Source organism: Varroa destructor, unplaced genomic scaffold, assembly GCF_002443255.2.
Source record: "Varroa destructor unplaced genomic scaffold, Vdes_3.0 BEIS01000005.1, whole genome shotgun sequence".
NCBI classification, from domain to species: Eukaryota; Metazoa; Arthropoda; class Arachnida; order Mesostigmata; family Varroidae; genus Varroa; species Varroa destructor.
In genome coordinates, this window is record NW_019211458.1 from 37066328 (window position 1) to 37093943 (window position 27616).

General features: G+C 38.9%; 1 protein-coding gene and 1 long non-coding RNA gene across 10 annotated transcripts in view; one reads left to right on the forward strand and one right to left on the reverse strand.

Moving 5' to 3' along the window:
• Positions 1-508: 508 nt before the first annotated feature.
• The window catches only part of LOC147755635 (uncharacterized), a 56991-nt gene continuing 29883 nt past the window's right edge, over positions 509-27616 (reverse strand). The window contains exons 1-3 of one of the 5 annotated variants that reach the window (XR_015327939.1): positions 11807-12203; positions 3750-3817; positions 509-3356 (exon numbers count right to left, since the gene is read on the reverse strand). This is a non-coding gene — a long non-coding RNA (uncharacterized LOC147755635). The other 4 variants (XR_015327941.1, XR_015327942.1, XR_015327943.1 and 1 more) reach the window with 4 other exon arrangements.
• Positions 7340-27616, forward strand: part of LOC111251470 (glycine receptor subunit alpha-2-like) — a 60057-nt gene continuing 39780 nt past the window's right edge. For 3 of the 5 annotated variants that reach the window (XM_086989631.1, XM_086989632.1, XM_086989633.1), the window contains exon 1: positions 7340-10013. In XM_086989631.1, the coding sequence (XP_086845757.1) occupies positions 9877-10013 (137 nt within the window). In that variant the 5' untranslated portion in view covers positions 7340-9876. The remainder of the gene's footprint in view (positions 10014-27616) is intronic. The other 2 variants (XM_022808062.2, XM_086989629.1) reach the window with 2 other exon arrangements.

A 27616-nucleotide genomic window follows, 5' to 3' on the forward strand; every position in this document is an offset into this window, starting at 1 on the left:
GTCTCGTTATTCTCAGCCGATGTAATATATGTATGTATACATAGAAGATGTATAATTATCACTGCTAATACGCTAACAAATACCTTTATTGAAATACAAATGAGTTAAGTAACTGTTTCATGCAGGGTTTTTTCTGACTAAAATATAAACGCAGCCAATCCTTTATCAAGGACTGACCCTGTCCCGTTCTTTTCAACTTACGGTAGTGGAAGTACGATGGCGAACTAAAAGTGCGTTTACCGTGACGATCGTTGCAAGCGGAATTGGTCCGGGGCTTTATATTACAACAACCCTCTATGCTTTTCAGATGGAAAATGCTATGCACGGTGTTCAAAATAGCCCCATAATAGTTCTCATATGAGACTCAAACTTATAATTCTAACATCGTCCGCGGGGACTGCCCTGCCGGTACCGAGCGCTAACCTATTGCGCCACTGGGCACACTGACCTAAATCCCTAACAACCTATGTCAGAGTATTTGAATAGGCATAAAAAAGTAATAATACAATTATATATATTTATATAATTTATTAATTAATTAATTTATTTATATAATTATAATTGTATATATACCGCCGTGACGTATTATCACTGCATGTTAAATTTTTAGAACAAAAATAGAAAGCAAAATGCGGTAAGATCTCTAGAGGCTTACCCATGGAACGCTACACTGAACAGTTTATGGTCTCAACTGAAATAGCGGTGAGTTGAGCTGAAATAGCACTGATCGTTTCCCTAATAACGGCCCATTTATCAAAATAGCGCTCACTCATAGTCAACAATATGACCAGTCTCTTAAATAAAACGTAGACCTAAAACGCCTATTTGACCTTGCTTTTAGGACTAATAGACCAGACTCAAAGGAAACTAGATTTACGTAGGTACTTTCTTGTAGACCGATACAAAATATTTCAGATGTGCAGCGTTCAAGAAACTGGCTTAGTGTAAATATCTAAAACCTAACTGAGATATTTTGCTAGTAGGTACCTTGTGCTTACCACAGTCATGGGTGCACACTAAAATGGTATAACAGGTGACAAGAGAAATGTCATAATTACACACAAATGCTAATATTTTTTATCTGATTATTCAGTCGTATTCTTGCTTCTCTTGACGTTTATTTCTCGATGTAACTTTTGAAGATCGTTACTTTCGTCCATCTGAAACATTCGGTATAACATATGTATTCATCTAATCTTTTTAGCTCAGAAATGCACCCAAAGTTCTCAAACTAGAATCGGGCTTATGAACGGCATCCCTGACGGTTTCAGTAACATTCACCTTAAAAAACGCTATCTTTAGCATTGTATCACAACTATCCGGAAACAGCAAATAGTCTCTCCATTTGACCTATTCAGTAAAATAGTGAGCTTCCGATTGACGAATAAGGTCATATTGATCAGTGAACGTTCGGATGGTAACTTTAAACTCTGACGAATTATGTATCAAGTCAACTACGAGATAAAAGCTAGAACTAGAACGCCATCGATTCTTTGGTTTTGATACGTAATGACCCAATGACCCATATACGACACATGCGTTAGGCGCAGATGCACTTCTTTTTCTATTAAGGTTCTGGTGCTCCTGTGCTCTCGGGGACCTAATATGTTCCTGACATTATGCTTCAATGCCACAGAAAGCTCATATCACTTGAAAGGTCGACTAGAAAAGTAACATCTGATGAACTTCCGTTTTATATGTTAAGTTGTATAACCTTTTGAAATATTCACTAATTTAATACTTTTTGAAACATTCGATTATTGACATCACTTACATTAAGAACATGCCGAAAGGACACTACTCATCCGAGCAGAATAGGAGGCGTAGTATACGACAGGTCTTACAGATATCATGTTTTTGTACAAAGGCAACAAATCAACTGTTTCAACTCGAAACGTAATGGAAACTTTTTGTTGGTTGGCCACGTAAGCGGGTGTTGTGACCGAGAACGGTACCCTATTTCTACACTATTGCAATTATCCAAATGGATTACTCAGCTCCTCAATAAGCTCGCGTTGGTAAATGCTTGTCGGCCTTTCTTAAGAAAAGCCCACCGCTTCTTGTTTTTAAGACTCTTAAGCTACTTCTACGAAACGTTCACGTTTGGACTTGTAGCAACACATTCTTCAGATGTGTCCATCAAGCAATGATGGGCTTCAGATTGTTTTCTCTTTCCCCACTTCAGGAAAGCTTAATGTCCATAAATTTGTGACTCGCGTCGAATTCTTCGTTATGGAGGTTTTCCCTTTTGAGAAAGCCATCTCTCTAAATTGCCCCAGAGTTGAACAAGTGACCATTGCAAAACTAATAAAACTGTTTCACCGATAATCAGGGTGTGACTATCAACGTTACAAAAACACGTGAGATGGTCTTGGTTCAAACTCGGACGTGAATACCTTTTCATTTCTTGCCGGTAGGGCTCAGCCGCGTCAGCTAAAACCGTTCTAACATACACTCAACTCGGTAATCTAATGTTTATGCTATCTAGTTTCTAAAGATAATCCAATAATAAATTCGATTGATTGACCATATCTGAATTAAATGTTGGGGATTTCATGACCAATACGGGCGTGCTTAGTATGTCATTGACTCAACAATCCCGGTGACCATCAGTACTTCGAATCCATTGCTGCATTATGTGTCAAATTAATTAGTATTAACTGTAAAGTTCAAAAAGCCCATATACGTGTGTACATATGCCGTCCTGCTAGTGGTACATTTATGTCAAATCAGTCGTGATCGTTGATGACATAGATAGTGAAAAACTGTCGAAACCTCAGGCTGTCGCTTATTGCTGCACGGGATATACTGGTAATACAAAGAGTCATGAACATACGTTTTAATAGATCCCAGTCTGCAGTAGAGGCAAAAGTACACCCACAAGAGAGGTCCTTTTTATAAACAATATCAGGTAAACAATATTAACATCAAGGCATATTGGGGCTCGATCTGCAAAGCCTGATCGCATTGTAGCCTGAATACGCTTTGAGACATATTGCTCATGGAAAAACTATATGCCTGAAATTAACAATGCGACAAAGGCTGGCACTCGAAAGTGTTCCGTAATATTGAACCTGACTTACGAGATCTTCAATATACCTACAGTAAAAAAAGATCACTAGATAATCCAAGAAGCGCGATTCGACTTCTTTCTTACGAGATAATCCAGCACGGATAAACCCGTATCGACGCGATCGTGTGGGCACCACTGGAGCCACCATTCTTGAGGAATCAAAGGGCCCTTTATATTTCTACACCTCGATTGGTTCTATAGAGGTGAAGCTGAGCTTTTGCTTCATCGCATACGTATATCATCGGTTCTGCCCATGAGGTGTATCATCCAGATCCTCACAGCTCTGAAACAATCAAGCAGTATATTACGCATGGGCATGTCTTTTTCATTAACAGGATGAATACTTTTTGTAATAGCATTATGCTTCGCTTGTGATACTAAACCTCACTGGGTCATGTTTTGTATACGGTAACGTCAGAGCTTTTCGAACCTATGACCAACAATACTAAGAATGCGGGTCCCCATCAGTAACTTCGAAGTTAATAAAGGAACTAATAAGAATAAAAAAAAAAAGTGGGATGCATCCAATAAAGCTAAGCTAACTAGAGTTAGGCAGCCTTCCGTCCGTTATTAGCGACCCTTGTAAACCAAAGGCAAAAAGCTCCAACAATATACAAGCTATGAAAATATACCATATCCGAAGTGATAACAAACAACTACTGTTAGAACTACTAACCTTTATCGTTTGCCTACGGCAGAGTTGTCGATCCTTGCCGCCCAAGTCTCCAAACAAAGGTGGAATAACTGTAAATCAACAAACATTTGAGAATGGTATTATTGAATTATATGAATTGAAAGCACAGTACCACCCTTAAAAGCACAGGTATGAAAAAACCGAGACCACAACAATCAGGTGAAAAGGTTCGATTTGTGCAAAACAAAGGGGAAAGCAAAAAACAGCCCCGTCCACATTTGGCAATGAGCAAAGAACAAGAATAAAGAACTTTACACAAGCAACTACAGGTGAATTGACAAAATAATGCAAACAACTTGTAGAAGTTCGAAGAACCTTTTTAAGAAATCTATATATTACTTTTTAATTACCCCTCTCACTTTTCTGGCGGTAAAGTTTAACGATTTTAGTTATCATATGGGGGCAAGTTAAATATAAGTGAATTAATTCATACAAGCTATAAGGTTCCATATGCGTATGATGTTAGCGACCCCTAATATTTGTACTATCTAAAATTTTATTTTATTGCACAAAGATGTAGGTGCAAAAGAGCTAAAGACAGAAATGAGTATCTGTTTCAAGCTAAACGGTAAATCGTGCTTCGAGTTTTCGCAAAAATGTAAAGCTTTTTAAGAAACATGACATTTATTAGTCGGTGATTGCTGATGAAAGTCGATCGATTTGTTATAACTCTGTTCAACCGATATACGCTCTGGCACGCTAAATACTAGCTACAAAGAAGGTGTCCTTGCGATAAAATGAGAGTAATTGGTTTGAGTAGGGTCTACGGAAATTCAATTATAAAGAGAAACTTAAAAATTTATTGATTTCGTCGCACATATAGCTTCCTGTTATGTTTATCATACACTGTTATGTTTATTACATGTAGAAGTGGTTAAGTGTTTGGGTAGGCGCGCCGATAAAAACAGTTTTGAAGGTTAAATACGGAAAGCTAAAGTTCGATGTGTTAAAATGATCAGTCTATTGGAGGTGGCTGTGGACAATTGCCTTCCTACCCTATCATCTGAACTGGTGAATGTGTCAGTAATTTTCACGGGCGATCGTTTTCTATGTCATTCTATGGTATGACAGAACCCAAAACTCGCGATGGAAACTTAAGCCTTCCGGTCTGTGGACCCGTATAGTATTATCAATGACTTGCCACCCCTGAAAAACCCAGTAAGCAATACTTTCCCCGCGTATGTCTGTACTGTCCTAACTGTAGGCTTCCTTTGGCCCAAACATACGCCCTGGCAGTAGCCGTGCTGAAGAGAGCCAACTAATGTTCCTCTCAACTTCCACTGCTACGATAAAGGATATAGCCATACCGTCGGGGCGTCTAAGTACTGCTTGAGTAGCCGTCTTCGTGACCCTTTCTACTATATAGGTAGTTTTAGCGAGTTGACAAAAAGCTATTAGTTCAAACTTGAAAACTGACAAAACCTAAAATCTGCTTACCGTGTGAGTATCGAAAATCAGTTTTGGGCTTGCATTAATGCAGTTAGCTACCTGCCCAGCCAGCCCTTCCGCCGCGATAGTTTAGATTGCCTGCTGTTAGATCATGTCAAATTTGCCCTCACGATAGAATAGTGTTAATGCCTATACGTACAAAACTTAGAAACACGTGGCGATCTTGATCATAAATTGGATGCGAACACATTCCGTTTTGTGTTAGAAGCCGGCCGCGGGTAGCGATACTTAACAGCGATACCGGACGTGAAACCCGAAATATTTATTTTCGAATATATCGAACCTCAGCGTGCAGTAGGCCTGTGGTTTTTTCCTATGTTTTTCCCCATAGGACTTGCCTTCCGACTGGGCTGCGTTTAAGGTTTCGATAGACCAATCACTACACTCGATAATTCAATTTCGGACAACGGTCACTTGGGGCGCAATATATATTCCAATGATGGTTCTATTTATCGGGGTGTACATATCAAGTATGTGATTATCTGGAGAGGTGATAAGGCGATTAGTGCAAAGATAGGAATAGATGACTCGATAGACCACTGTGCGCGATAGAAAGAAGAATGAATTTTTATGTCACGTCTTCGAAAGGTTTCGACTAGTGCAGATGATGCTGTTACATTAATGAATCTAAAAAAAAAAAAAAAAAAAAACGATAATGTACTTTTAAAATGTATTTCATTTATTAATATCAAGCACATATGCTTGAAGTTCGGCAGGGCACATATCGTCCTGTGTTACTCAAGCCGGAAGCTTTTGAAGGCTTACTCGTCCAGCTACTAAAGCACAATGCTATGAATAATCTTTATAACCTTTTTCCGACACATTTCCATAATAAATGATGTATATAGTTACCTTAGTTTCACAATAACGCAAATATATTGTGTAAAAATCGGCGTTTCTCCGAGGCTATAAGACAATTTACGGTTTTGATAAAGCAAAGTTGACTACGAACCTTGAGATGCCACAGAGCCCCTAAGACCATTTGTTAAGGTACCACTTCTTTACGTTCACGTTTTAGATTGAACTAGTTCTGGCTGATTATTTCTAATGGCTCCAGCGATAATGATTGCCTCCATCGTATCTCATGTAGTGTGTCTCTAGCCCCAGATTGAACCAAGCCTTAGGCCGATGTCTGGTTGGTGATGTCTGGATGGTTTGCCAATCGAAATAGTCGACGTAGCATCTAATCAACACACAAAAATCGAAGACGACCTTACAATTACAGAGAGATGACCGGTATTGTCGCTAACATGCAATCGTATTGTAGTAATTTTGAGAATAGGCTCATCCATTTTGCAAAATTCAATTAATTTTCTGCAATTATAATAATTTTTATGGTACTAATTAGGACACCTAAGGCACTAGCGTCATCTACTATTAAACCTATAATTCTTTAGCAACTCGTTTGCGTTTCGCCCGCGATAGTGTTCTATACAAGATATTATGCTAGAATGTCATCGTTCGGGTTGCAGTTTATAAGAGCGAGGTAGTTTTCGGGAAGAGGACAAGGGAACCATCGAAGAGGGTAGGTATTATACAAATTGCCTGTTTTCTTTGTCTTATTGGCCTGACTATATGCAATTTCAACAAACAACAGTAGCAATAGTCCTCGCCGCTGTCGTCTTCGACATCTGCAACTGAAAGATTCGTGTAGCTATCGCTATAGAATTTGCGGCAGAAAGATTGCCTCAGCTTCTCTACCCCGTCGCCTTGCGTTTAAGGCTCTTCTAGGCCCCAGCTAGTTGGCTCGCAGGCACGGTTCCTTAACGAAACTGCGCAGCTTTTACCGGTATCCTGTTCGCAATGCGCAAGCAAATACTAAACTTGCCTTCACCTTTGTCCCTTTCCCGTTTCAGAGACGACAGAGTTTCTACCCTCTCCAGCCACCTGCAGGCGCTGTGAGTCAGCCAATTCAGCCTTAGAATCAACAGCTGGCCGGCAAACCAGGCGAAGCAACTTCACTTGCCGTTCGTGACAACCTTGAAGGCCAAGATCTATGGCTTCAAGATCAGGCTGGGTTTTTGTTGTTCGGCGCTGTTTAGTAATGTACGTCTGACCGGACATCAGTTATATCGCGTGTACAATTTACAGGCGCACCGAGAAAGGGCATTCCGTCAAGCTGAGATTCACCTAAGCCCCGCAATTTTTAATGCGAGCGTCTCCTTCCGGATACCTAATTTTCGTTCTCAGTCATTTATCGCCATGTTTCTATTTGCTTTGCGTCAATATCTGAAGATCTGTATCGAGCGGAAGTCGTGTCTGTGCTGTTGCTTTCAATTTATGTCATGAACCTTTTTTGCTAGGTCTATGAGCTATCTAAAGCAACCAGGAGTATCTTGACCTGTGACAGCGTTGCACGAGTACGGCCATCTTCTTTGTTGCCTCATAATTGTGCAATGGAACATGTGATAGTTCCAAAAGTTAAGTGCCGATTGTTCTGGAAGTAGTACAATCATCACGCCGTGTTTAGTACACACAACCAGGATACTGACATTGCTAAACCGTTATTGCCTACAATTAATGCTTTTTTGGGAAGAATGAAGCACGGCTGCAGCGGAATCAAAATTAATTTCTCGGCGGCAACTGTTTTCGACAGAGTTGTCTCATTATGAAGATGGAATTAGACTATTGTAGGGCTGAGTGCTTAACGTACTTGTTCTTCTGTGTTTGTTAATGGTTACATAGGCACGTTTGGATGTGGACCTTACAACTGTTCTTTGGATGTTAGTCGCTGCATGCTTATAAAATTTTAAAGAACTCGAACTATTCGCTGACTGAGGTACCGGCAAAGGCAGATTTGTACCAAATTCGTTATCTATGTTTTTCCATTTTTTCTTTTTATGCCGAGTCTCAACTTCGAGCGTTTCATAACTTCTGGCTTGAAAGTCATTTTGAAACATCTTTCTTTCTTTGGAGCTCTTACGGAAGCCATGATATATATATATATATATATATATATATATATATATGAAACGCGCGCGCTCGGCATCGCAAGCATGTAACCAGCATTGTGTCATTCTCCTTTTATCATAGAGATGATTTATTTTTTATTGGAACCATATAGAAAATACCTTTTCAACAAAGTTTAATGCAGCAAAGAGAGTACGTGGTTAAATTGATGGAGCGAGGTAAAAAAAGAAAAGGATAATTGTACCATACAACCTACACAACTGTACTTAGTTGCATAGCAGGCTTGGGGTAGCTGCTAGGAATGATATTGTGTTGTTTCGATATCCGTTCTGTATTTCCTATTGAACGAAGACAAGGCTTTGTTTCAAGGGAAAACGAGAATTATAGAGCACCAAAAAAAGATACTGTGGCTCAATTTTATAGGCAGGCCACTAAATCAGTATCAGTACTCGACAGTATCTCGAAGCACTCGTAGTTACCGCAGTAAAAAAAATTGTCTGAAGAACAACAAACGAGATCAATGTAGTCTTTCTACCAGCCGGCCAAGGATCCAGCTGTGGTTGCAACGTGGTCTCTATGAGCACTGTCCCTTGTCCATTTAGGGTAGGACAACGACCACGAAATACGCTCCATGTCTAGCATTGATTCGTGGACAAAATGTCTGTAATTTTGATGGATTAGCCTAAACCTCACGCGGCTTCGGTGAACTTGCTGTGAAATTACAGCCGCATCAATAGGAACGACTATAAGAGCACAAGACATCGAAACGTTCATCACGTCGGAGGTGGTATGGCTATGGCAAAAAAGCGGAAGTAGATCCGGGAACTGTCGGACACTCATATGTTTACTAGTAGAAGCAAGTAACAGTCGAAACTGGAGAAACAAGCAAAAGGCAGGCCAAATCGAGAGCCATGACAGGCAGGCGATCGAGAAACAGATCTGAACTAACGAACGAACACAACAAGAGCAAACTGCAAAGGAATAAATGAACTGAGCCCAAGTGTTCGCTCGCAGATAGCGAGGCGGCCCACGAAACTAATGAGATTAGAACTGAAGTAAAAGCTAAGAAAGTATCCTTCTCTATTACAACAGAAATCGTAGCAATCGTGCGAGATGAAAGTAGATCATCAACACGATGGAGTGTGAGTGGGGGGCTGTCGCAGCTGAACGATAATAAAGCACGACAGTTACCCAACAGGTTTAATAGCAACGCCTGCTTCTGCCACAATCTCGTACCATAGCAGATTTTGTCTGGATAGCAGAAATGATACTAACAGCCGTATAAAAGGTTAAGAAATTCCATTAAAGATTCAGTGACAGAACTAACAGACGTCAAACGAGTGAAGATGTTCGACCATACAGATGCAGAGCCTTTGCAGGCGGTAAGCAGGGCGGCGCTGAAAAAAATCATATATGCATGAACTGAAAAACCGACAAAAATATGTCACATGTCCTAGCGGTACGACGTAGAAACGTGACTGTTGAGCTAGGGACAATAATGAAATTTGACTTGTAGCTCCGGCTTCGTATCAATCGAACGAGCAAAACTGTTTGGAAAAAGAAAATCTCGTAAAAGTGGCAAAATGAGATAAAACACTGGCATTGTCAGTAGAGGGCGCACATGTCATGCCAAAATGTGCAAAGAAATAATTTGTGAGTAGTTTGTGGTTCGATAAGGTGTCATCGTGTACATGCAGCGGAATACATAAAGCAACACGAAGCAGACGAGTGCCTGTTCTTTCGCACAATTATGAACGTGACACGGTGGAATATGCTTGCAAATTGGTGTGCTATATTCGTGCTTGGGCTGGTCCAGGGTTTACTCGTTTTATGTCAACGCGAAAAAATTGTTCGACAGCGACGGTTTCTAGAGCCTCCCACAGAAGCGTAAGTGTTACGGTTAACTGTTTGGATTGGGTTAATAACAATTATCAGGAACAGACAATAAATACATATTCCACCCTAATATACGTTAAAGTAATACTTGTGTATTTGCTCAGAGAAACGGTAAGCGAACGCTAGAGCAATGTATGATAGACAATAGTGATCTATCGTCTACCACACGCTGCTCTGCTATTCGAGCACCGTCTGCCTAGGCCAAGTAACGCGATTCCTTTGCTAACCTATTAATGGTTTACAGTCTTCAGGAAGTACTTTAATTCTTAAATGGATGGCTTCCTATTGCTCGGCAATAGCTTAGCTTACCATAGCTTCAAGTGTGGGCATCAGCGGGTTTCACATGGCAGATCACATAGTGATAGCATTTGTGAAGCAGAACAAATAAAAACGTAATTTTTGGGTCGGCTGTTACTGTCGTTTTTTTAAACAAAAGGCCATCTTTAACGGTTAAGCACGCATTGGCAACGTGTTGGCTGAACAATGGTTTCATGAAGGCGGATAGACCTGCTAACTGTGACCTTTGATAGCTTCCTTAGGTAACTTGAGTTCTTTATAATCCATTTCCTTGCAAGGTCACTTAATAATTACACTTGGTCGCAGTATGCGAATGTATATGCGACGCTTAGCGAGGTCTACGATTCGACTTTGAACTAAAAGAAGTTCGGTATAATCATTGTATAATGACTCCACCGACTTAAGGTTAAAGAAGTTTTCCTCACGCAGTTGCTGCTCATCCGGATTAGCAGGTCGTACGCAGGTTGAAGATATCTGAGTGCAAATTTGGATCGCATAAGATAGCGCTTAATCAATATGAGCGGGCAATTAGACGGTCATAGATGATTCACCGAAAGTTTTCTATGACTGAGGTGACTACCAAACATGCTAATAAACACAGTGTAGGGAAATATTTTGATAATTAGCTTGACGTTTGTGCTTCATAATTCAGAGGGAATTCATACACAAAGAAGATACGACTCTATAAGAAAAATATTAACTTGTGATTAATGAGATACCGTAGTTTGCCATATTTACCAGTAATAACAATTTGATCCTAAAAGCTCCATGTTTCGTCTAGTCTGTGGCGACTGTTCTTCTTTCTGGGTAACCTTATTAAAACAATGCAGACACTTACCTCACAGCATTTCTTCTCTATATTGTACCATTGGTTTGTCTAATACTTTTTTTTTAACAGTATCGTCTTCATATGATAGTATCTTGCCGCAGCGTCCCTCTACTTCTTCTTGCAGTAACACTGAATTTCATCTTGAAACCGTACATGTATCCACATCTCATACGGATTCCTATGACGTATATGTGATGCATGGATACTTCCAAGAGTCTTATTCGTTTTTGTTTTAGTTTATCGTTTACTGCTTTCGCTAACTATCTACGAAACAAAAATTGCAGTACATCATTCGTGCCGGCACGGATAAGCTTGTGCCACAAACGAAATCCAAGCGTCGTGTGTGGTCAATTTTTCTGACCGATCGTTCTAGATAGGGCATTACTATGCTAAAAACTAAGTATAATAAGGCCGCATAGATCTTATCTGGGAAGTACACTTCGTGAGGGAGGCGCAAGCTATGTAGAAAGGCTGAACTCCTAGGACCGTCTACGCAGAAGACGTTTAAAACTAAAAACAACGTTTACTAATTGAACCAGTGCACACATTTTAAAAGGAATTGCACGGAACATCTTTTCACAGTTGTACTGCTACACAGTAATTGCATTAATAAATAAATATAATGTTCTAAACACGCTCTAGCATGGTCAGAACGTACACGTGGGTAACAATGTTGGGTTCTGTTCATGTCTGGGCACGAACGGGCAGAAGCTCACAAGTGAGCGATATCAGGACTCAGGACACATTTAGACTATAAATATGAAGTAATTGTATATTCATTTAAACGGTGAAACCCACGAACGGCAGCAAAACACTGGTGATTATGGTGCCTTCCGTACGTTGCGACAAACTTTACGTGAGAATGATTATATGCACTGCTAAGTAGAGAAACCACGTCATCTCCAAAATGTAAACAATAAGTCTCTTTCTGGTAGCATTAACTATAATCGAGTTGCGAGTAAGATTCAGTTTATCTGTCGGTTAGGACTACTTGAAAGGGTAAACCGCCTCACTATTGCCCCACTTCCGTGCTGTTTGCAAATCTGTCCGTGACATACTCAGTGTTAGTCTTGGTATTTGCGACGTACTCTGTTTGAATCAATCTGACGAAGTAACTCATACTCGCATCAGAAACTACGATAACTGACGATTAGAACTAGTGGCTCGCTCCCTTGAGGATATCACATGTGCAGCATGGCCCACATAAGCAGCTATTTTTATCGAGTAGGCACTCTCACGATGAGCAGCATCTGGCTGCTGAAAGAGATTTGAAATGTGGGCAGTATTAGGCCAAGCATAATGAGCTTTCGAAGCTATGCAGTCGCTTTTTACTCTGTTTTTTGGCAGTCATACACGAACTGTATCCTTCGGAACATCTCGAAGACTAACCGAAGGCCTTTGATAAAGAGAACGGCATTCGTTAACAGGTACAGTATGTTAAAACAACCTATACATTCTCCTCGTTCATTGTCAGTGACGTGATTGTGAATATCGTTGGATTCATAGTTAGAACCTAGCAAGAGGCAGATTCTTGCAATAATCTTTTACGTAGCCAACACCATAAAAAATCGATCCGATAATTAAAAAAGGATTTGAATACTTGTCTAATACACGAAGATATAGTGAACATTTGATTTTTTGATGAAATGTAAATTAATGATTTTAGTGTAAAAACTATATGTTTCTCATAATAACGAAGTTTTGAGAAATAGGTTTTGGTAAAGCTTTACATTCTTCCATCGAACATTAGAGACCTACTTCAGCCAACTTCGCTAGATCTCCAGCTCTCTTTTAAGCACTGGGCCTTAAGTCCCTGTCCATATCCCCGTGGATTGTATTCAAATAAACGAGAACATACAGTTTGTAGGTCACAGACGGGACAATTTTAATGCTAGGTTGGAGTATACACTCTACTGGGCGGGAGTATTTCCTATCTAAAATGCTGATGGAGTATATTTTATATTCTGGCCGTATATTAAGAAGCCGTTGAGATAGCAATGCGCCACTAGCCCAGCTTATGCCTAACTCAAGATCTAGTTGACATTCTTTGTTAGAACAAAGAGTGTTAGATGACTAATGGAACCCTCACACCTTTACGAGTCGTTTTCATATGAAATAGACCTACACTGGTTCTCATCTGACGCATTTACTTACAGTTATCCCTAGGTATAAACTTGAACGATCGTTTCTTTCTCTTTAGAACTTAAAACCTGTAGTTTAAGGTCTACTAACGAAGACCCAAGACTTTAAGGGAACTGTATAGGAGCATCTCGTTCTAGTTAGTCCCTATTGCAGTTAAGGAAAAGGGATGATACATACTGCATTTTGATAAATTTCTTAGTTAGTTTTCATATATATTTGACTGTGTTGCGCATTCAATACACAGCGGCCTTAGATTAACAACGATTACCTCTAGCGAAATCTATAGATCCGACCTATGCGCTACGCAGTCTATATGACGACTGTCATTGCGACATTAAAATTAGCTATGCTCCTAAAAAAATACGTATAACTTGTAAGCTCTAATACCTCAACGTGATGCTATCGCTTAAAAAAACAACCGTAGATAAATCTAGACGCAGCTGTTACGGGTCAGTGCTATCGCGCATTCAATTAACCGTTGTACAAAGCCTTATGAAAGACTGCCGGTCGCCATATGACTGACTCTGAAGGACATTGCATTGCTATTGAGATTTTGAGAATTTGTTATGAACAAGCGTTTGACTCTGAAATAAATGCCGTAATTACCATACTTTCACAGCACTAAAAAGTTTCACAAAAATACAATTTTCTATTAAGATCTAGAGTAAAATTTAAATTTGCTAACCTTGCATTTGCTGGTACGTTATAATGGTTCGTCTCTTAGACGACATTGCTACTGGCTAGAACTTACGACAACATATTTACGCACGCTATATGAAAGTTACGTAAATAAAGACGCTACTATCGCTCAGTAGCTATTACATGCGGATTAGTTGAAAACTATACTTTGTTGCAGTAGGTCAACAGTAGGAACAGAGTGATTAGTCAAAAGGTAAGCTCAACGTAGGTGACAACATTATAGTGTAATAACGGCCCTTTATCAAGAAACTACAATCCAACCAGATCAACGGTCATCCAACTCTCGTTTCTAATATTCAAGAACGAAGATCGATTTTGCGGCTAAAGTTTGCGAACTGCTTTCGCATTGGGCCATTTTTTAGATACATCGAAGGTGGACCAACTGAAGCCATAACTAAATTCAGTAGCTATAAAAAAAAAACTTGGCATTTAGTCAAGCATCAATGCTATGGTTCTTATATTGCCTGATGCGATTCCTTTTATAATGCATTTTTTGTTAGTCGTGGTATATAGGTTTAAGTCAGTATTGAGCCAGACGTAACACCCGAAGTCATCCATCCATCCATCCATCCATCCATCCATCGCACAAATCATTTTGCCTTGTAAAATGCACGTTATAGTAAAGATGAATTATGCATACGAAAATACACTGCTGTTCTTACTCTCCATTGCGCCTGTGAAAGATAACATATGCTGACTGTCTGAGACCAAGCTGCAAGATAGGTTTCAGGGTAGCTAACAAAAGGAACGAGCGAGGACCAACTACAGTTAAACGAATGTAAAAACTGTAAAAACGTTGGTTTCCCGCTTGCTTATATGTGCTTTGTTTATGTAAAGGATTAAACAACAGCCGTACAATGGAACATTTGTTATTATTGCACGTTGCTTACTGACGGGACAGCTTACAGCTTTGTAAGTAACCAACTCTGTACGGTCAGTCCTGTTCTAAAGCCTTTTTGTTTATTATTACTATTTATTATTTATTTGTTATTTAATTAGCCTTTGGCTAACTGTTAGTTATCTCAGAGATTTTATGCTAATAACAAGAATCGTTTGTATATTTCATATTTTTTTTTCTTTTTATAGTTTTGATTGTCATGAACTTTCACCAGTGGCAATGGGTTGCAATTCGAGAAACCTTAATACAGTGAATACATACTAATATTGTTGAAAAGAGGTTAAAATTAGGTATGATTATGTTGTCATGGCAGCAGATACCTTCAAATAAACTCGGGCATGGTGTGGTGGTTGTAGATTGTCATTGGTCAACACTGAAAGAAATACACCTGAATACAAGGTATTTTCTGGCATATCTACCATTAGTTTCAAAGCGATACTATCTATTTTGTATTAGCTGATGATGCTACTATTAAAGTCCATAGCTAGAATCTGACCGGAACAAGCATTTTTTTAGAACAATTCGTTAGAGTTAAATTAGTCATCTTCAACATTTCGTCGCTCACAAACTTTTCAGATGCAGGAACGAAGGCAAACAAGAAAAATCGAGAAGGCTTCGTACTCGAAATGGTTTTCTGTTTGGCGAGACGCATCACCCAGAGCTCCAGCTTGCCTAACAACCGAATATCCGTCTAAAGATAGCACTTGCAAGCTATACAAACGACCCGAACGGATCTTAGTCTTCAAAGTATTATCGCATCTCGGTCCATACGTAACAAACGCAGCCTAAATAAAAAAGTGAGCCCTGTCTCCGAAGACGTTAGCTATCCAGTAGCTTACAGCCGCGAATGGGAAAACGCCAGGTTGCTCCATCTCTTTGATAATGGCACAGCAGAAACGGTCAAACACGAGCCAGAGTAGAGTATCGAAATTATCGTTTCATTGTAACATATGTTGTCGCATACTGTTGTGACACATTAATGGATTAAGTCGATGCCTACCCAGCAGGCGGATTCGAGCTATTAACTAGACCATGAAGAAGGACAAACCCTTAAATTTGACAAAAGAGAAATTTTTGAACAGGAATGGCTAATTATTTTTTACGCGTATTTGTATATGTGTTAAATATGGACAAGTCGCATGCCGAGAACAGACTCACGTTTCGGTATAAAAGGGGGAAAAGAAGACGGCATTGATAGTAAACATTTTGAATGATCGTCGTCTCTGAAAAGCTCTGAGGTATAATTTCATTGAGGGAAATTTTGAACGACTAGGACTGAGAAGGGAAACTAATAATGCGTTTGCAGTGCACAGCATGCATTATAACTGGCATGAGTATGTGGTAAGAACGGGCAAAGGGAAAAACTGCCAGAGAGAGTATTCGCGCAGTCCCAATATAAGTACGTACACGTAGTGACGTAAATTGCACGTAAACGCGTGATAAGGGGGAAATGAAGTGTACAGAGGAACAGTGGCATGATAACATATTGTTGCGGGAAGATCAGACTTCTATACACGGCATTTTTGACTGCAATGGCCAATGCCAAGCGGTTGACAACTTGGACCATACGAAGATTTTTTACAGGTTGATTCAGTTTGCTGTTGACGTACTTAGCTTCTTGTGAAGACTAGCTTGGAATTCTCTGGGTTACGTAAACAACGCCAGTAATGCCCTAATTTGTATGGAACGCAACATTTTACCAAGAATGAGTGCGCTGGAACAAAATTTTGATACGATACAGTCAATACGAGTCGCCTTACAGTTGGGAAAATGCCCCATCTCATTCTACAAGTGGAGATACTTCTTAACATTAATAATGGCTTTGTAGCATCCGCGGTTAGTTTGCTTTGAATTTTCGTAATTGAGTGCTATGAGAATTAGGGTATTATACTGATTGAAATTAAAAATATTGAACCTGGGACCTTATTCACTTCGCTATCTGTTTTAACGTTTCTATTATATATTCTTTCCTGTTATTTCTTCGATACAATCGATAGTCGAAAATATAAGTTTACAGCTTAGTATACACTTAACAATGTTATGCTGATATGATGCTGTTAGAAAATCGGATTATTGAATTTTTACCGATGTTTAATAGCAACTGGAAATGCAGCGGGAACAGCTTCCTTAGGGTCTTCCGCTACATACCGACAAATTATTCTATCTGTTAAGTTTATTATAATAATAATAATAATAATAATAAAAAACCGGTTTCAATACATATAATTGGTGATTGGCCAGTCTATGGGTCAGTGAGACCTCTACCGCAAGCGGGAGAACTCTCGAAGGAAACTGTCAACTATTGAAAATGCTATCAGGAAGAAGGATGTGCAGCTGTACAAGATGCAGGAACGAAAATTACTTCTGATGCGGTGAATAAGCTTAAGGACTATATCGGAAAAGTATAAAGATTTTTATTTTATAAAAAAAATGAAGAATTCACACATTATGGAAGACAAAGGAACGATGTTCCGAACTCTACGAAGAACAATTTAATTGAACAATTCTTCAACCACTCTTCTGGAAACCATATGCGCAAGCGATGTAAGCTACAATGGCAGCTCAAACACTTCCGAAATCAAAGAAAGAAAATATAATGCTTTAGTTTGCTAATAGCTAAAAAGCTGAGAAAGCTAATTAGTCATGCAGAAGCAACGGGGTTTCAGCAGTCATTGCTATAAGTAGTGCCAATAATTAGTATTTTTCGTGACTTCACGTGCCACAGCTGCTAAAAAGATTTATAATCACTGAGTTTAAATATAAAATTGCACGCGTAGTCTAAATTGTTGGTCAGTCAACAGCAAAATCAATAGAACCCTGCAACGTCATCTAAACTTTCCTTCTCATTCTGATTGCATGCACATATTTCGAAATTAAAAGGTTTCAAATGTATTAAGGTCGAGGTTCGATCGTCTGTCACTGCTCCAGTAGAACGCTATCGTTATATAAAATGCTTCTAAGATCCGTTTACTGTTTCAGCATTGTCGCAAAAGTTTACCAGAAACGAGCGTTATGAAAGCGTTTTGCTTAAAGCTCGTCTGCATCGAAGTGCATATTGATTATGAGTATTCTTCCCACACGTACTCATCTGACACGAGTCTAATGAGGAGATAGAATGCACCGATACCGAACCTTTGCTTGGCGCAATGTTTTACAACAGTTGGACCTTAGGTTCAATCCCCCAAAAATAGTAGCTAGTTTCTTTAAATAGAAGGGCCTATTTGAAGGTGGCGGTCGACTTTAATGCGGGTAAATTTAGTTCTCTCTTTTCCGTTCACTTTTGCTCTGTTTTATTAATTGGATGTTTCCTACGGGTATATGAGGGAATATATTTAAAAAAAAAGTTATAATTTTTTTGGGTTTTCACGATAGACGGATTAGGATTGGGCTTGGTGCGGTGTCTAAGGGCCGCAATTACTTGCGTCGAAAACGGTAGCTAATTATGCAAGCCAAGTTATGACACCTTTAGTTTACGTACATAAGTTATGGAAGCACATATTTGTAAACTTAACAGCTCTTTATTAAGTTGTCAAAACACGCACTACTTTACGGCAGATATCTAATACGGATCACAGCACACTCGCGGTCAATTTAAGCTGTCGAAATTATTTGGGAAGTAAATTCCAAAACTTGGAAAGTTGCCGCTTAAATATTGCGCAAATTACGCTCATTGCGTGGCCTACAAGCTGAAGTGCAGCGCCTTCTCAGTAGGTAAAGTGATCCTTATATATATATATATATATCTCAACACGGAGCTGTACATAGTCACCTTTATCTTGATGCCTATTTATACAGAATGTTATTTTTGTATGGAGAGGCAAACGAAGCTCTAAGCCAGATTGACCTGCGCCTTCAACGTTTAAGGTGTTCTAGACAATACCGTATTAAGTTGATTACAGGCGTACGGAATTTGGACGAACGTAGCTTTGACTTGCAAACACAGCACACGGCCATGCGTAGAACAGAAAAGTTGATGTTCTACAATTCAAATTACACGGCTTTTAATATCAATTCGTGACTTGGCTGTATGATTTCGAAAAGTTCCTTAATTTTCGACGAGTATATGTCTGGATGTTATTTTTTTCTCAATTTTAGTTAATTTCCTGACCTCCGCGGAATCAATGCTGGATAGTTTATTGAATAATATTTAGTTGATTAACGATTATTTAGCACGAAGTGTGTCGCTGCTGAAACCGTTATATTTTGTACACCTCGCGCGAAGAAACCCATTTACTATCCCGTAAATTCTCTAATATTTAGGTAGAAACTGGCCATCATCATTACGATACCGCAAACTATGCCAAATAGTACATCTATATACAATACGCGAAAACGTTGGCGCGGTATTTGCCTAAAGTTTATATAAGAGATAGTACTTCTATGCGCTCCGGTACCGTTTTGGAATTTCATGCCTTTTTTTTTTATCTGTCTTCTATCGAAGGCATATTAATAAGCCTAGCTGTAAAGTATTACAAACCCAGCTAGGTCTAAGTGTTAACTTTTTGCTACGACAGTTTCCTTATTTTATCGGGGTCACACGGTGCCGCGCTCGCCGCGACCTATCATCGCCACGCGCTTCAGCCGCTCTTACCACGTAACATTAACCAGAGTTTCATATAACTTGACGTAGCATTGTTACACTGTAGCGTTTAGGTCGCGTCACGGAATATAAGAAAATTGTATTTAAAGAAAAAATGAGTGCGGATAAATCATTGAAGTCATCAATCGAAAATTTCTTTTGTAAAGAGCTTCTGGAGAAAGAAAGAAAACTAGGCAATAATCAATATAGTCTGATGCAGTCCAGTTGAAGGTACAAACTTTGCACCGCTTGTTGAGTGAAAAACAACGAGATTAAATAAGTAACGTCGCTTGTACCCTTGACAATAATGCGCTGGAAAATAATAACAAAGAGTTTTTTTGTTATAGGTTTTTATTTTAAACATGTCGACAAAAACGTTCCGATACAATTTCAAATAGATGTGATATATGGAATGAAAACATTTATTATCCTGAAGTATAAAAATTGCATTTTTGGCTTAAAAACGTGCTCTATTCTAAGTTTTGTATTCGAGAAGAATTACCTTACACCTTTCAAAGAAGGATAACTGTTTGATGCGGCTATATCATTAAGTTGTAGAGAAATTTTCTGAATTGATATTGGTAAATGGCCGTCATTGCAAATTCATTACTTTTTCACGTGATCGATAGGGTTCAAAATCAAGGTAAAATGTCGAGTCCCAAGCAGAACATTGACAGTAATCCCACAGAGTAGAGAAAGAGCCTCGTTCGTGCGCTACACTCGAGTGTCAACAAATTAAATGTTTGAAATAGAAGCAATAGCCAAAAATAGGACCTGCTTGCCCAGCAAGTTAATATGAAGTAATCCATAGGAAATATATATTTCAAAAAAAGAAAATCTGAATTAGTGGCTATTGTTTGCTTGCTTTAGAAAAATCGATATTTTATCGTACAGTCTAAGGTATTATATCCGTTTTGTATTTAGCTTTCTGTAACTTTCTTTGAAAGAGTCGTGTATTTTCGGCTTTCTAATGATCTGACTGTCTAAACCGAGATCAGAAAGGGTAAAATCTGATGTATCGTGATCGAGCAAGATGGCTGTTTCGTGCGTACCAGCAACCAATTCATCACATTCAGGTATCTTGACTTATTCCAGCTACATGGCACGGGTTTCAGAACTACATCACATACTATATATATATATATATATATATATATATAATAATTAAGTAAAATTAAGTTTTAGTCGACAGTTTGAATCGCTGTGTGGGCAGCCGCATGTCTATGCTGCCACAGCCTATGCTTCGTAAACTTTTGGTGAAACTGTCTCTGAGCTTATAAGAAGATTGGCCAAATAGAAAAATTTATGTCCGTCGCCATTTTACGTTCCGGTTGGGAACGACATACTTAAGCACGCTGGCTTCAATCATGGTAATTTTATTATGCATGCGAGTTTTCGTAAGGAAGGCTTCATTCAATACTGTTTAATTATATGGAATGGATTCACTTGAGTGTGTCAATCACAACAGCTTATATAAACATAAGGGTTATAGGCCTCACATATCATTACGAATTCCTTTTGCATACATTAATTAAAACAAATGGCGCCTATTTTATTGAAAAATGGAAATATATATTTCTAATATATATATATATATATATATATATATATAGATGGAATATTGATGGGTGTATTATTGGATAATTGGACATGCGTAAATATCTAGGCGCATCTCCTAGAATATCTGATTTAAAACGCATGTGTTAGGCATTGGCTTCTATTTTAAAGAGCAGAAAATATGAGTAATGTTCTATTTTGGTATACTTTACCAGCATTCACATGATAAAAATAGCAGTTGTGCCACAAGCTTGTTCTAATTTTCAAGCTTCTATAATAGAAGCATGTCCTTATTGTTCACCTCTCTATGTGGAATAAGACTCAAGTCTACAGTACGCGGTTCGTACATATAGCCAATTTTCTCTGTGAAATATAAGTGGCTTCGTCATATTTGTCTGTATGAACCAAACAGACACCACTGTTAATGAATATGGCACCACCGATCTATACGTTACTGATTCGAAAAACGTTAGATGAGCCCTTAAACTTTTTTTTCTAGCTCCGGGCTATTCTAACCGTGATACTATGTAATCAAAGAATCCAACACTCGCTCGCTGTTGTAAAAAAAATTATGTTTCAGCAGAAGTTATTAAGTGACGTCCAATTGCTGGCAAGGTGTATTCTAAGCGAATACATTTTTTTTTTTTTTTTTTTTTTTAACTACTAAAATAAAAGTGCTATAGCGCAATAAAGACGCTTCTAATTCAAATGTTTATAGCGAGGCTGCTAAGCGACAGGAACAATATCAAATGCTGAAATATCGAAGCCAAAACACAGGAACTATTGCATACGCTAATGTATCTAGTTGTTCATCACCTTTATGTGGACCTGCAATTTTACTGTGGCCAGTTACAGCGACTGTTACAGGAATAATATGATTCTACCGATGGAGAACGGTAGATTGCCTAATCAGTAATTAGGTACAAGCCGTACACGCGAAGTGCTCGGCAAATGAAAACAACGGATACTTCGGGAAACGAATATATTTAATACTAACCACTACGCTGTACCGACGCTGACAGATCTAGCTCCACGGTTTCCACAGCGTTCGACACATAGTTAGTAAATATTTTTATTCAGGCCAACGAAACGAAACGAGCTTTCGGTTATTACTAATTTAAGTGCAAGATGCCTATCGCTTAAAGCTATAAGTGCACCTTCCGTTTAGAGACTTTTATCCGAAAAGCGTATATTTCTAGATTAACTTCGACCCAACTGAGCGGGCCGAACAAACTCTATCAAATTAGGCCTCGAATGCTTTGTTCCCTTGCAAGATTAGTTATATCAAGTTTCGTGCTTGCTTTCAGCCTACTCGTACCTTCGCCCGGTGGAGAGAAATCTACATCACAATATTAGGGTAATGGCAGCTGACATGACAGTATACTGATTAATGCGGCGTTCGTTCTATCGTCGCCCTAGTCGATGTATGTAGCATCATTCAAAGTAAAGGCCAAGAGAGGTTTTTGCCTTTTTGCGCTCATGCTTTGGTCGCTAGGCTTAATTGCCATCCGAGCCAGCAAGTCTTCCTCTTCTTCAACAGGTTATGGGTGGAATATTTCTATACCTAGGACATGGATAATATCTGATTTCTAGCAGTTTGCGGACTAGCAAGTGCATCGTGAGAGTGATTTCAAGCTGCTGCCTCACCAAGAAAATCAGTGAATTTGTTTTTTTCATTAGGATATCACCTCAAAGTGACTCAGGTTGTATTAAATAGAGCTTTATGTAATACTTAGCTAACAAACGTAAGATTTTTAGACGGGTTTTTATTGTAGAGGATATGTATGCTAGTTTGAAGCAAATATAGGTCAGTCCATGCTTTTACAAATGTTCTTCCTTTCTCATTCTGTCTTCGTTACTGAGAAGAATTCCTTGCTGGTTTGATGAATCACACATTTCACACTTATACCTTTGTACAATTTTTTGGATCCACTTGCCGCGTTTACGGCTTGACGGTACCTGATTCATCTAGTCTCTCATCTACAATATACGTATGAACACGTTCTACGCTCACTTTATGTTCTATGAAGATTGTTAATCACATCTGATGCATAGAATTAGCTATGTATTTACATTTTCATGCCTGGTAGTTGATGATTAGTGATGCGTCCCTTTATGTCGTCGTCAAGAGTAAAAAATGTGCTACCGAGTCCCTTCCTGTAAAACAGCTGATCACCTCAGGTTCAAAATTACTATAGCCAACGTCTGTGCCTATGCCCACAGGCTCAGTCGATGACATCCTGCCGGATTTGACGAGATACATTGGATCGGGCTAATCTTTCCTCTGCAACACAATCTGTTTTATACGGGTCGACATAACTGGACGAAGTACGATTTGCAAGTCTATGCTGGTACCGGAGCACGATATGACACTAACATAGATACAGCCACGTCGACTCAATTTCGACCGTCGAGACGCTTGCAAAATCACAGGTAGTAATACGACTTAGCAGTGTTCAGGCTAAAGCGCTTAGTGGTAATTTCACTGTTGGAACATGGCTAACCGAAAGTACCGCCAGCCAGTGAAAGATGGGCAGTGTACTTAAAAGGGAGGGTGGAAACTTTTGCACTAGAAGCCGAAGTTTGATAAGGAGTATCATTTGTTGTCTTTTGATACGGAAAATATGTTTCTTCAAATATGAACCGTTCCTGTTCTGAAATCGCGCTACAGCTCAAAAGACATTAGACCTTTGGCTTGTACACTTCTTAGGCAAACGAGTTCGAATGATAGCGCAGGATGCGTCTCCTGAATACCTGCGCATCACGATAATAAAGCATTACGGAAAATATGCGTGTATTTTATATATATATTTTAATTGTTTGTACCTTGCGCAGATGGCCATTAGTGGGCAATGGTATGGTACGCATTTGTTCCAGGATCTAATAGTAGCTCTAAAAATGTATCTTTATGATGTCTTTATAAAAGAAAAGGAACAACCTGAGGCGATGGTCTAAATCGTTTGTCATTTATGTATAGTATGTATATTTATTGTGACTAGAAGTAATCGCCATAGTAGATAATCTTCGAACAACTGGAGTGTCAACACCATTCGCATAAAAACAGCTACTAAGAAATAAAAAATACATTTAGCGCACAGCGTTCTACATAGATGGAAACTGAAGTCTCGGATCCGGCTTCTAGCTAAGACTCAGTTGATTTTTCAGATTATTTGAATTTTTAACTTCATCTCATTGTGCAGGTACGTTTGACTAGTTCTATACTTATTGCGTAGCTTTTGTTCTTTTTATTTAGGCATCTGTATACGCATTTTGTGCTTTAATAGTTCTCATCGCTGGCATGAAATGCGAGATAAAACATGCCTGGAAAAAGATCGATTTATCCCCATGACCGTATTTCGCTATGTTATCTATGGCATTTAGCAGCGGAACGTTCCTGTTGCGCGCGATAGCCAATGGCAGACTAGTTACGCGGGAGTTTTGAAATCAAAAAGAAGGCAGCCGAATCGGAAGGTAGTCAATTTGATTGGGTCGTAAAAAAGAGTAAAACGCTAAACAACTGTATTATGATAGATTAACTGTTTCGATGATTATTTTAAACGGAGAGAAAATCGTTCCATCAAAAAACTTGGCAAAAAAATACCTACATATTTTCTCGGGTTTAAAGACTTATGAGAGATTGTTTGCACACAATAGCAGTCGCTGATGGGTATTTTTACTCGATTTGCTTTTCGAAACTGGAATTAGTTTGGCCTGACAAACACGAATCGCTTGAAGTCGAATAAAAGAACAATGAGTTGCTTTACGGAAGGTTGTTTTTTGTAGAAGGGCGTATACGTTTGTCATATCGGCTTGCAAGCTAAGACTAAAAACGAAGTGAACACAGAGAAATGGAGAGAGAGAGAGAGAGATAGAGAGAGAGATCAAGTTCGGTGAAACACAATACGCAGGTACCTATTTATTCTATTCATTATTATATATACCTTAGTTAATTTTTTTTAATTTTCACACGAATAGTGCCATATATCCTATGTATGTAAATAATAACAATTTCAATTTAAATGGGGCATTCTTCAACCAAAATGAGACACCCGACATACCGGCTGTGACGTTTTTCAAATAAAATCATGAGCTCTGCTTCTAAAACCAAACTGATATTTATTCTGTATTTTAATCTGTTATTTCAGTGTGTTCGGAAGGTGTCCAGTGAGATAAAAATGTTGTACTATTTGTTTAAAAAAGGACCTCTATGAAGTGCTGAAAGTTGTGTTCTGTCCCATAGCAGCGCTTATTAAAAGGAAACAATAACAACTCCTATCCCGCCCAAAAACATGATATTTATTGAAAGACCACTAAATAAATACTCAGCTGATTTCCAAAATTTGTCAACCACAGCCAGGCAAAACACTACTATCAGCTTACGAAAAACATTCAATCTAATCGCATTTAGGAAAAATTTGTCAAAAAAACAGGAGTTGAATTATAGTTTACTGCAGACTTATATATGTTTCCGTATTGTGCACGTGTTTAACCCTAGCCAATCGTCGAATAAATCTGACTAGAAAAGTAGTCAATATTACACCACGCCTTCGCAGAGCGTGCATCAACCTCGTGAAGAACTTTAAGAAAACGTACGCTATCATGTAATTTGCTCTAGAAATTTCAGCTGAATCACATCTCTCAGATATCGATGGTCTTTCTTTAGTGGCATGACGCTTGGTTATGATTATAAATAATACTGGATGTATCTATATTATCCTAGCTCTTTTGACAGTGCTGCATTTTTGCATAAAAGGCAATCTTATTGAACACGTTTCTACGTATAATGTGCTAGCAATCTGAAAGCTGAAGCAATTTCAACCCGAAATCCTGTTGAGCCATATCTTCGTTTTTCAGACTGCTCCTGCCTGTTTGAGAGCCCAAAGCTCTTTGCCGTCAATGTTGGAAATAGAAATGTAGAACTGTCTTTAACCCAGCCGGATGTTCTGACTATAAAAGAAAAATACTTGCTGACTAGGTGAATCAGCGACGCATCAACGTATGACGGTTTTACATCTAGGTCGTATCACTGCTTTGCAAGAATCTGGAATATCCTCGCTGATTCACTAGTCACAGGTTGTTCTAGACCTTAGGACAGCAAAAGAGACGCTCGCTCTGCGAAGTTTTGGGAAGTTATTGAAATCTACTAAAGGTTATTACTTTTTGAAAAAACTACTAGAAAGTTGTGTATAACACACGAAAAAATTAGAAATAAAGCAAAATCCAACTTCACATGAGTTCAATAGAGGTATGAGCATTTCAAATATCCATAGGCTCCGAAACCGCACACGTTTTGCCTGCGTTGGAATGGAGAAGGCCGATAGCTTCGACGATATCAGCAACGAATTCGTCTGATTACTGTCACAACACTGTTTTCCCTATTTTCCTAAGTTATTTTTACTTTTTGCTTCTACTCTTACGATATTGTTTAGTGCTAAGTTCATAGGGTAGCGGTATTGTTTTAAGGCGTTGGATAAAGTTCCTGTGAGTGTTTTTGGAAATCCTCTAAAAAATTATTTTAGGGACTCAGCTAGCTTCTGGATAGTTCACGGCTTTGCAGCACACCCTGTTCAATGTTTGTTACAGTCGGTTTTCTGCACCCCTACCGCCACCATGCCCACCGTGATTGTGGCTTGCGTAATCCATCAAGCTCGCTGACTTTGATGAAGCTCGTATAGTTTTCAATTCGAGGCTGTTGACGGCTGATGGCGGCAACTAACAGTTACGGTGATCCGTCGATAGCGCTAGAGCTAAAATTTCTGCAGACCGCTTTTGTTTCGAAAAAGTTTCTTTGTTTTTTGTCAGATTCGCGCTTATTACGGGACTGTAAATCTCAGACAAATAAATACCTAAACGGCAGCTCTCTTACACTTGAGCTGTGGTTCATCCTTTGTGCTATCATTTTTTTCTGAAATTTATAACATAAGAGATAAGTAGTATACTGTGGAATAGCATTTGAGTGTTTTGCACTGCGTCCTTGTCCTTAATAATCATCATATTTTGCTGATTGTTACTTTAAGATTGTATTTATCGATGAAAGGGGCATCTTTCTAGCAAAATCTGTTTTGCAATGCCATGGCATTTAACACACAGCCGTCTCAAAGCCGTAACACTCTAGTAGACATCTACCCGAAGTTTTTACTGGATAAGAAGATTCGATTATGAATGTAGGGGGCAGACGCTTCAACAGAGCAGCGGAACTGTTATAGCACTGTGGAGTGCTTTAGGAAAGTGAATTGAGGTCTCCTAGTACAACGAAAAAAGTCATAGTGATTTGCCTCTGATAAATAAAGCAGTCTCTTAATGACGTGAAACAGCCCCATTGTCTTCGTGCAACATGTCATATTAATGATATTCGCTATTTTCGTGTATTTCTATTAACAGTCGTAACAAATCAACCTTTCACGGTGTTCTAGGAGGCATTTGGTTATAATTAAAACATTTCATAGAGACACTGTGATTATATTTGGGCTATACAATGTTGCGATGACGAGCTCGGTATTTACATGACGTGTGTATGCGTGAGTTACGTCGTGACTAGGCTTTTCTGTAGGGCAACGTTGCTCTTGACCACCATCTTTATAAAGGGCGCGCAC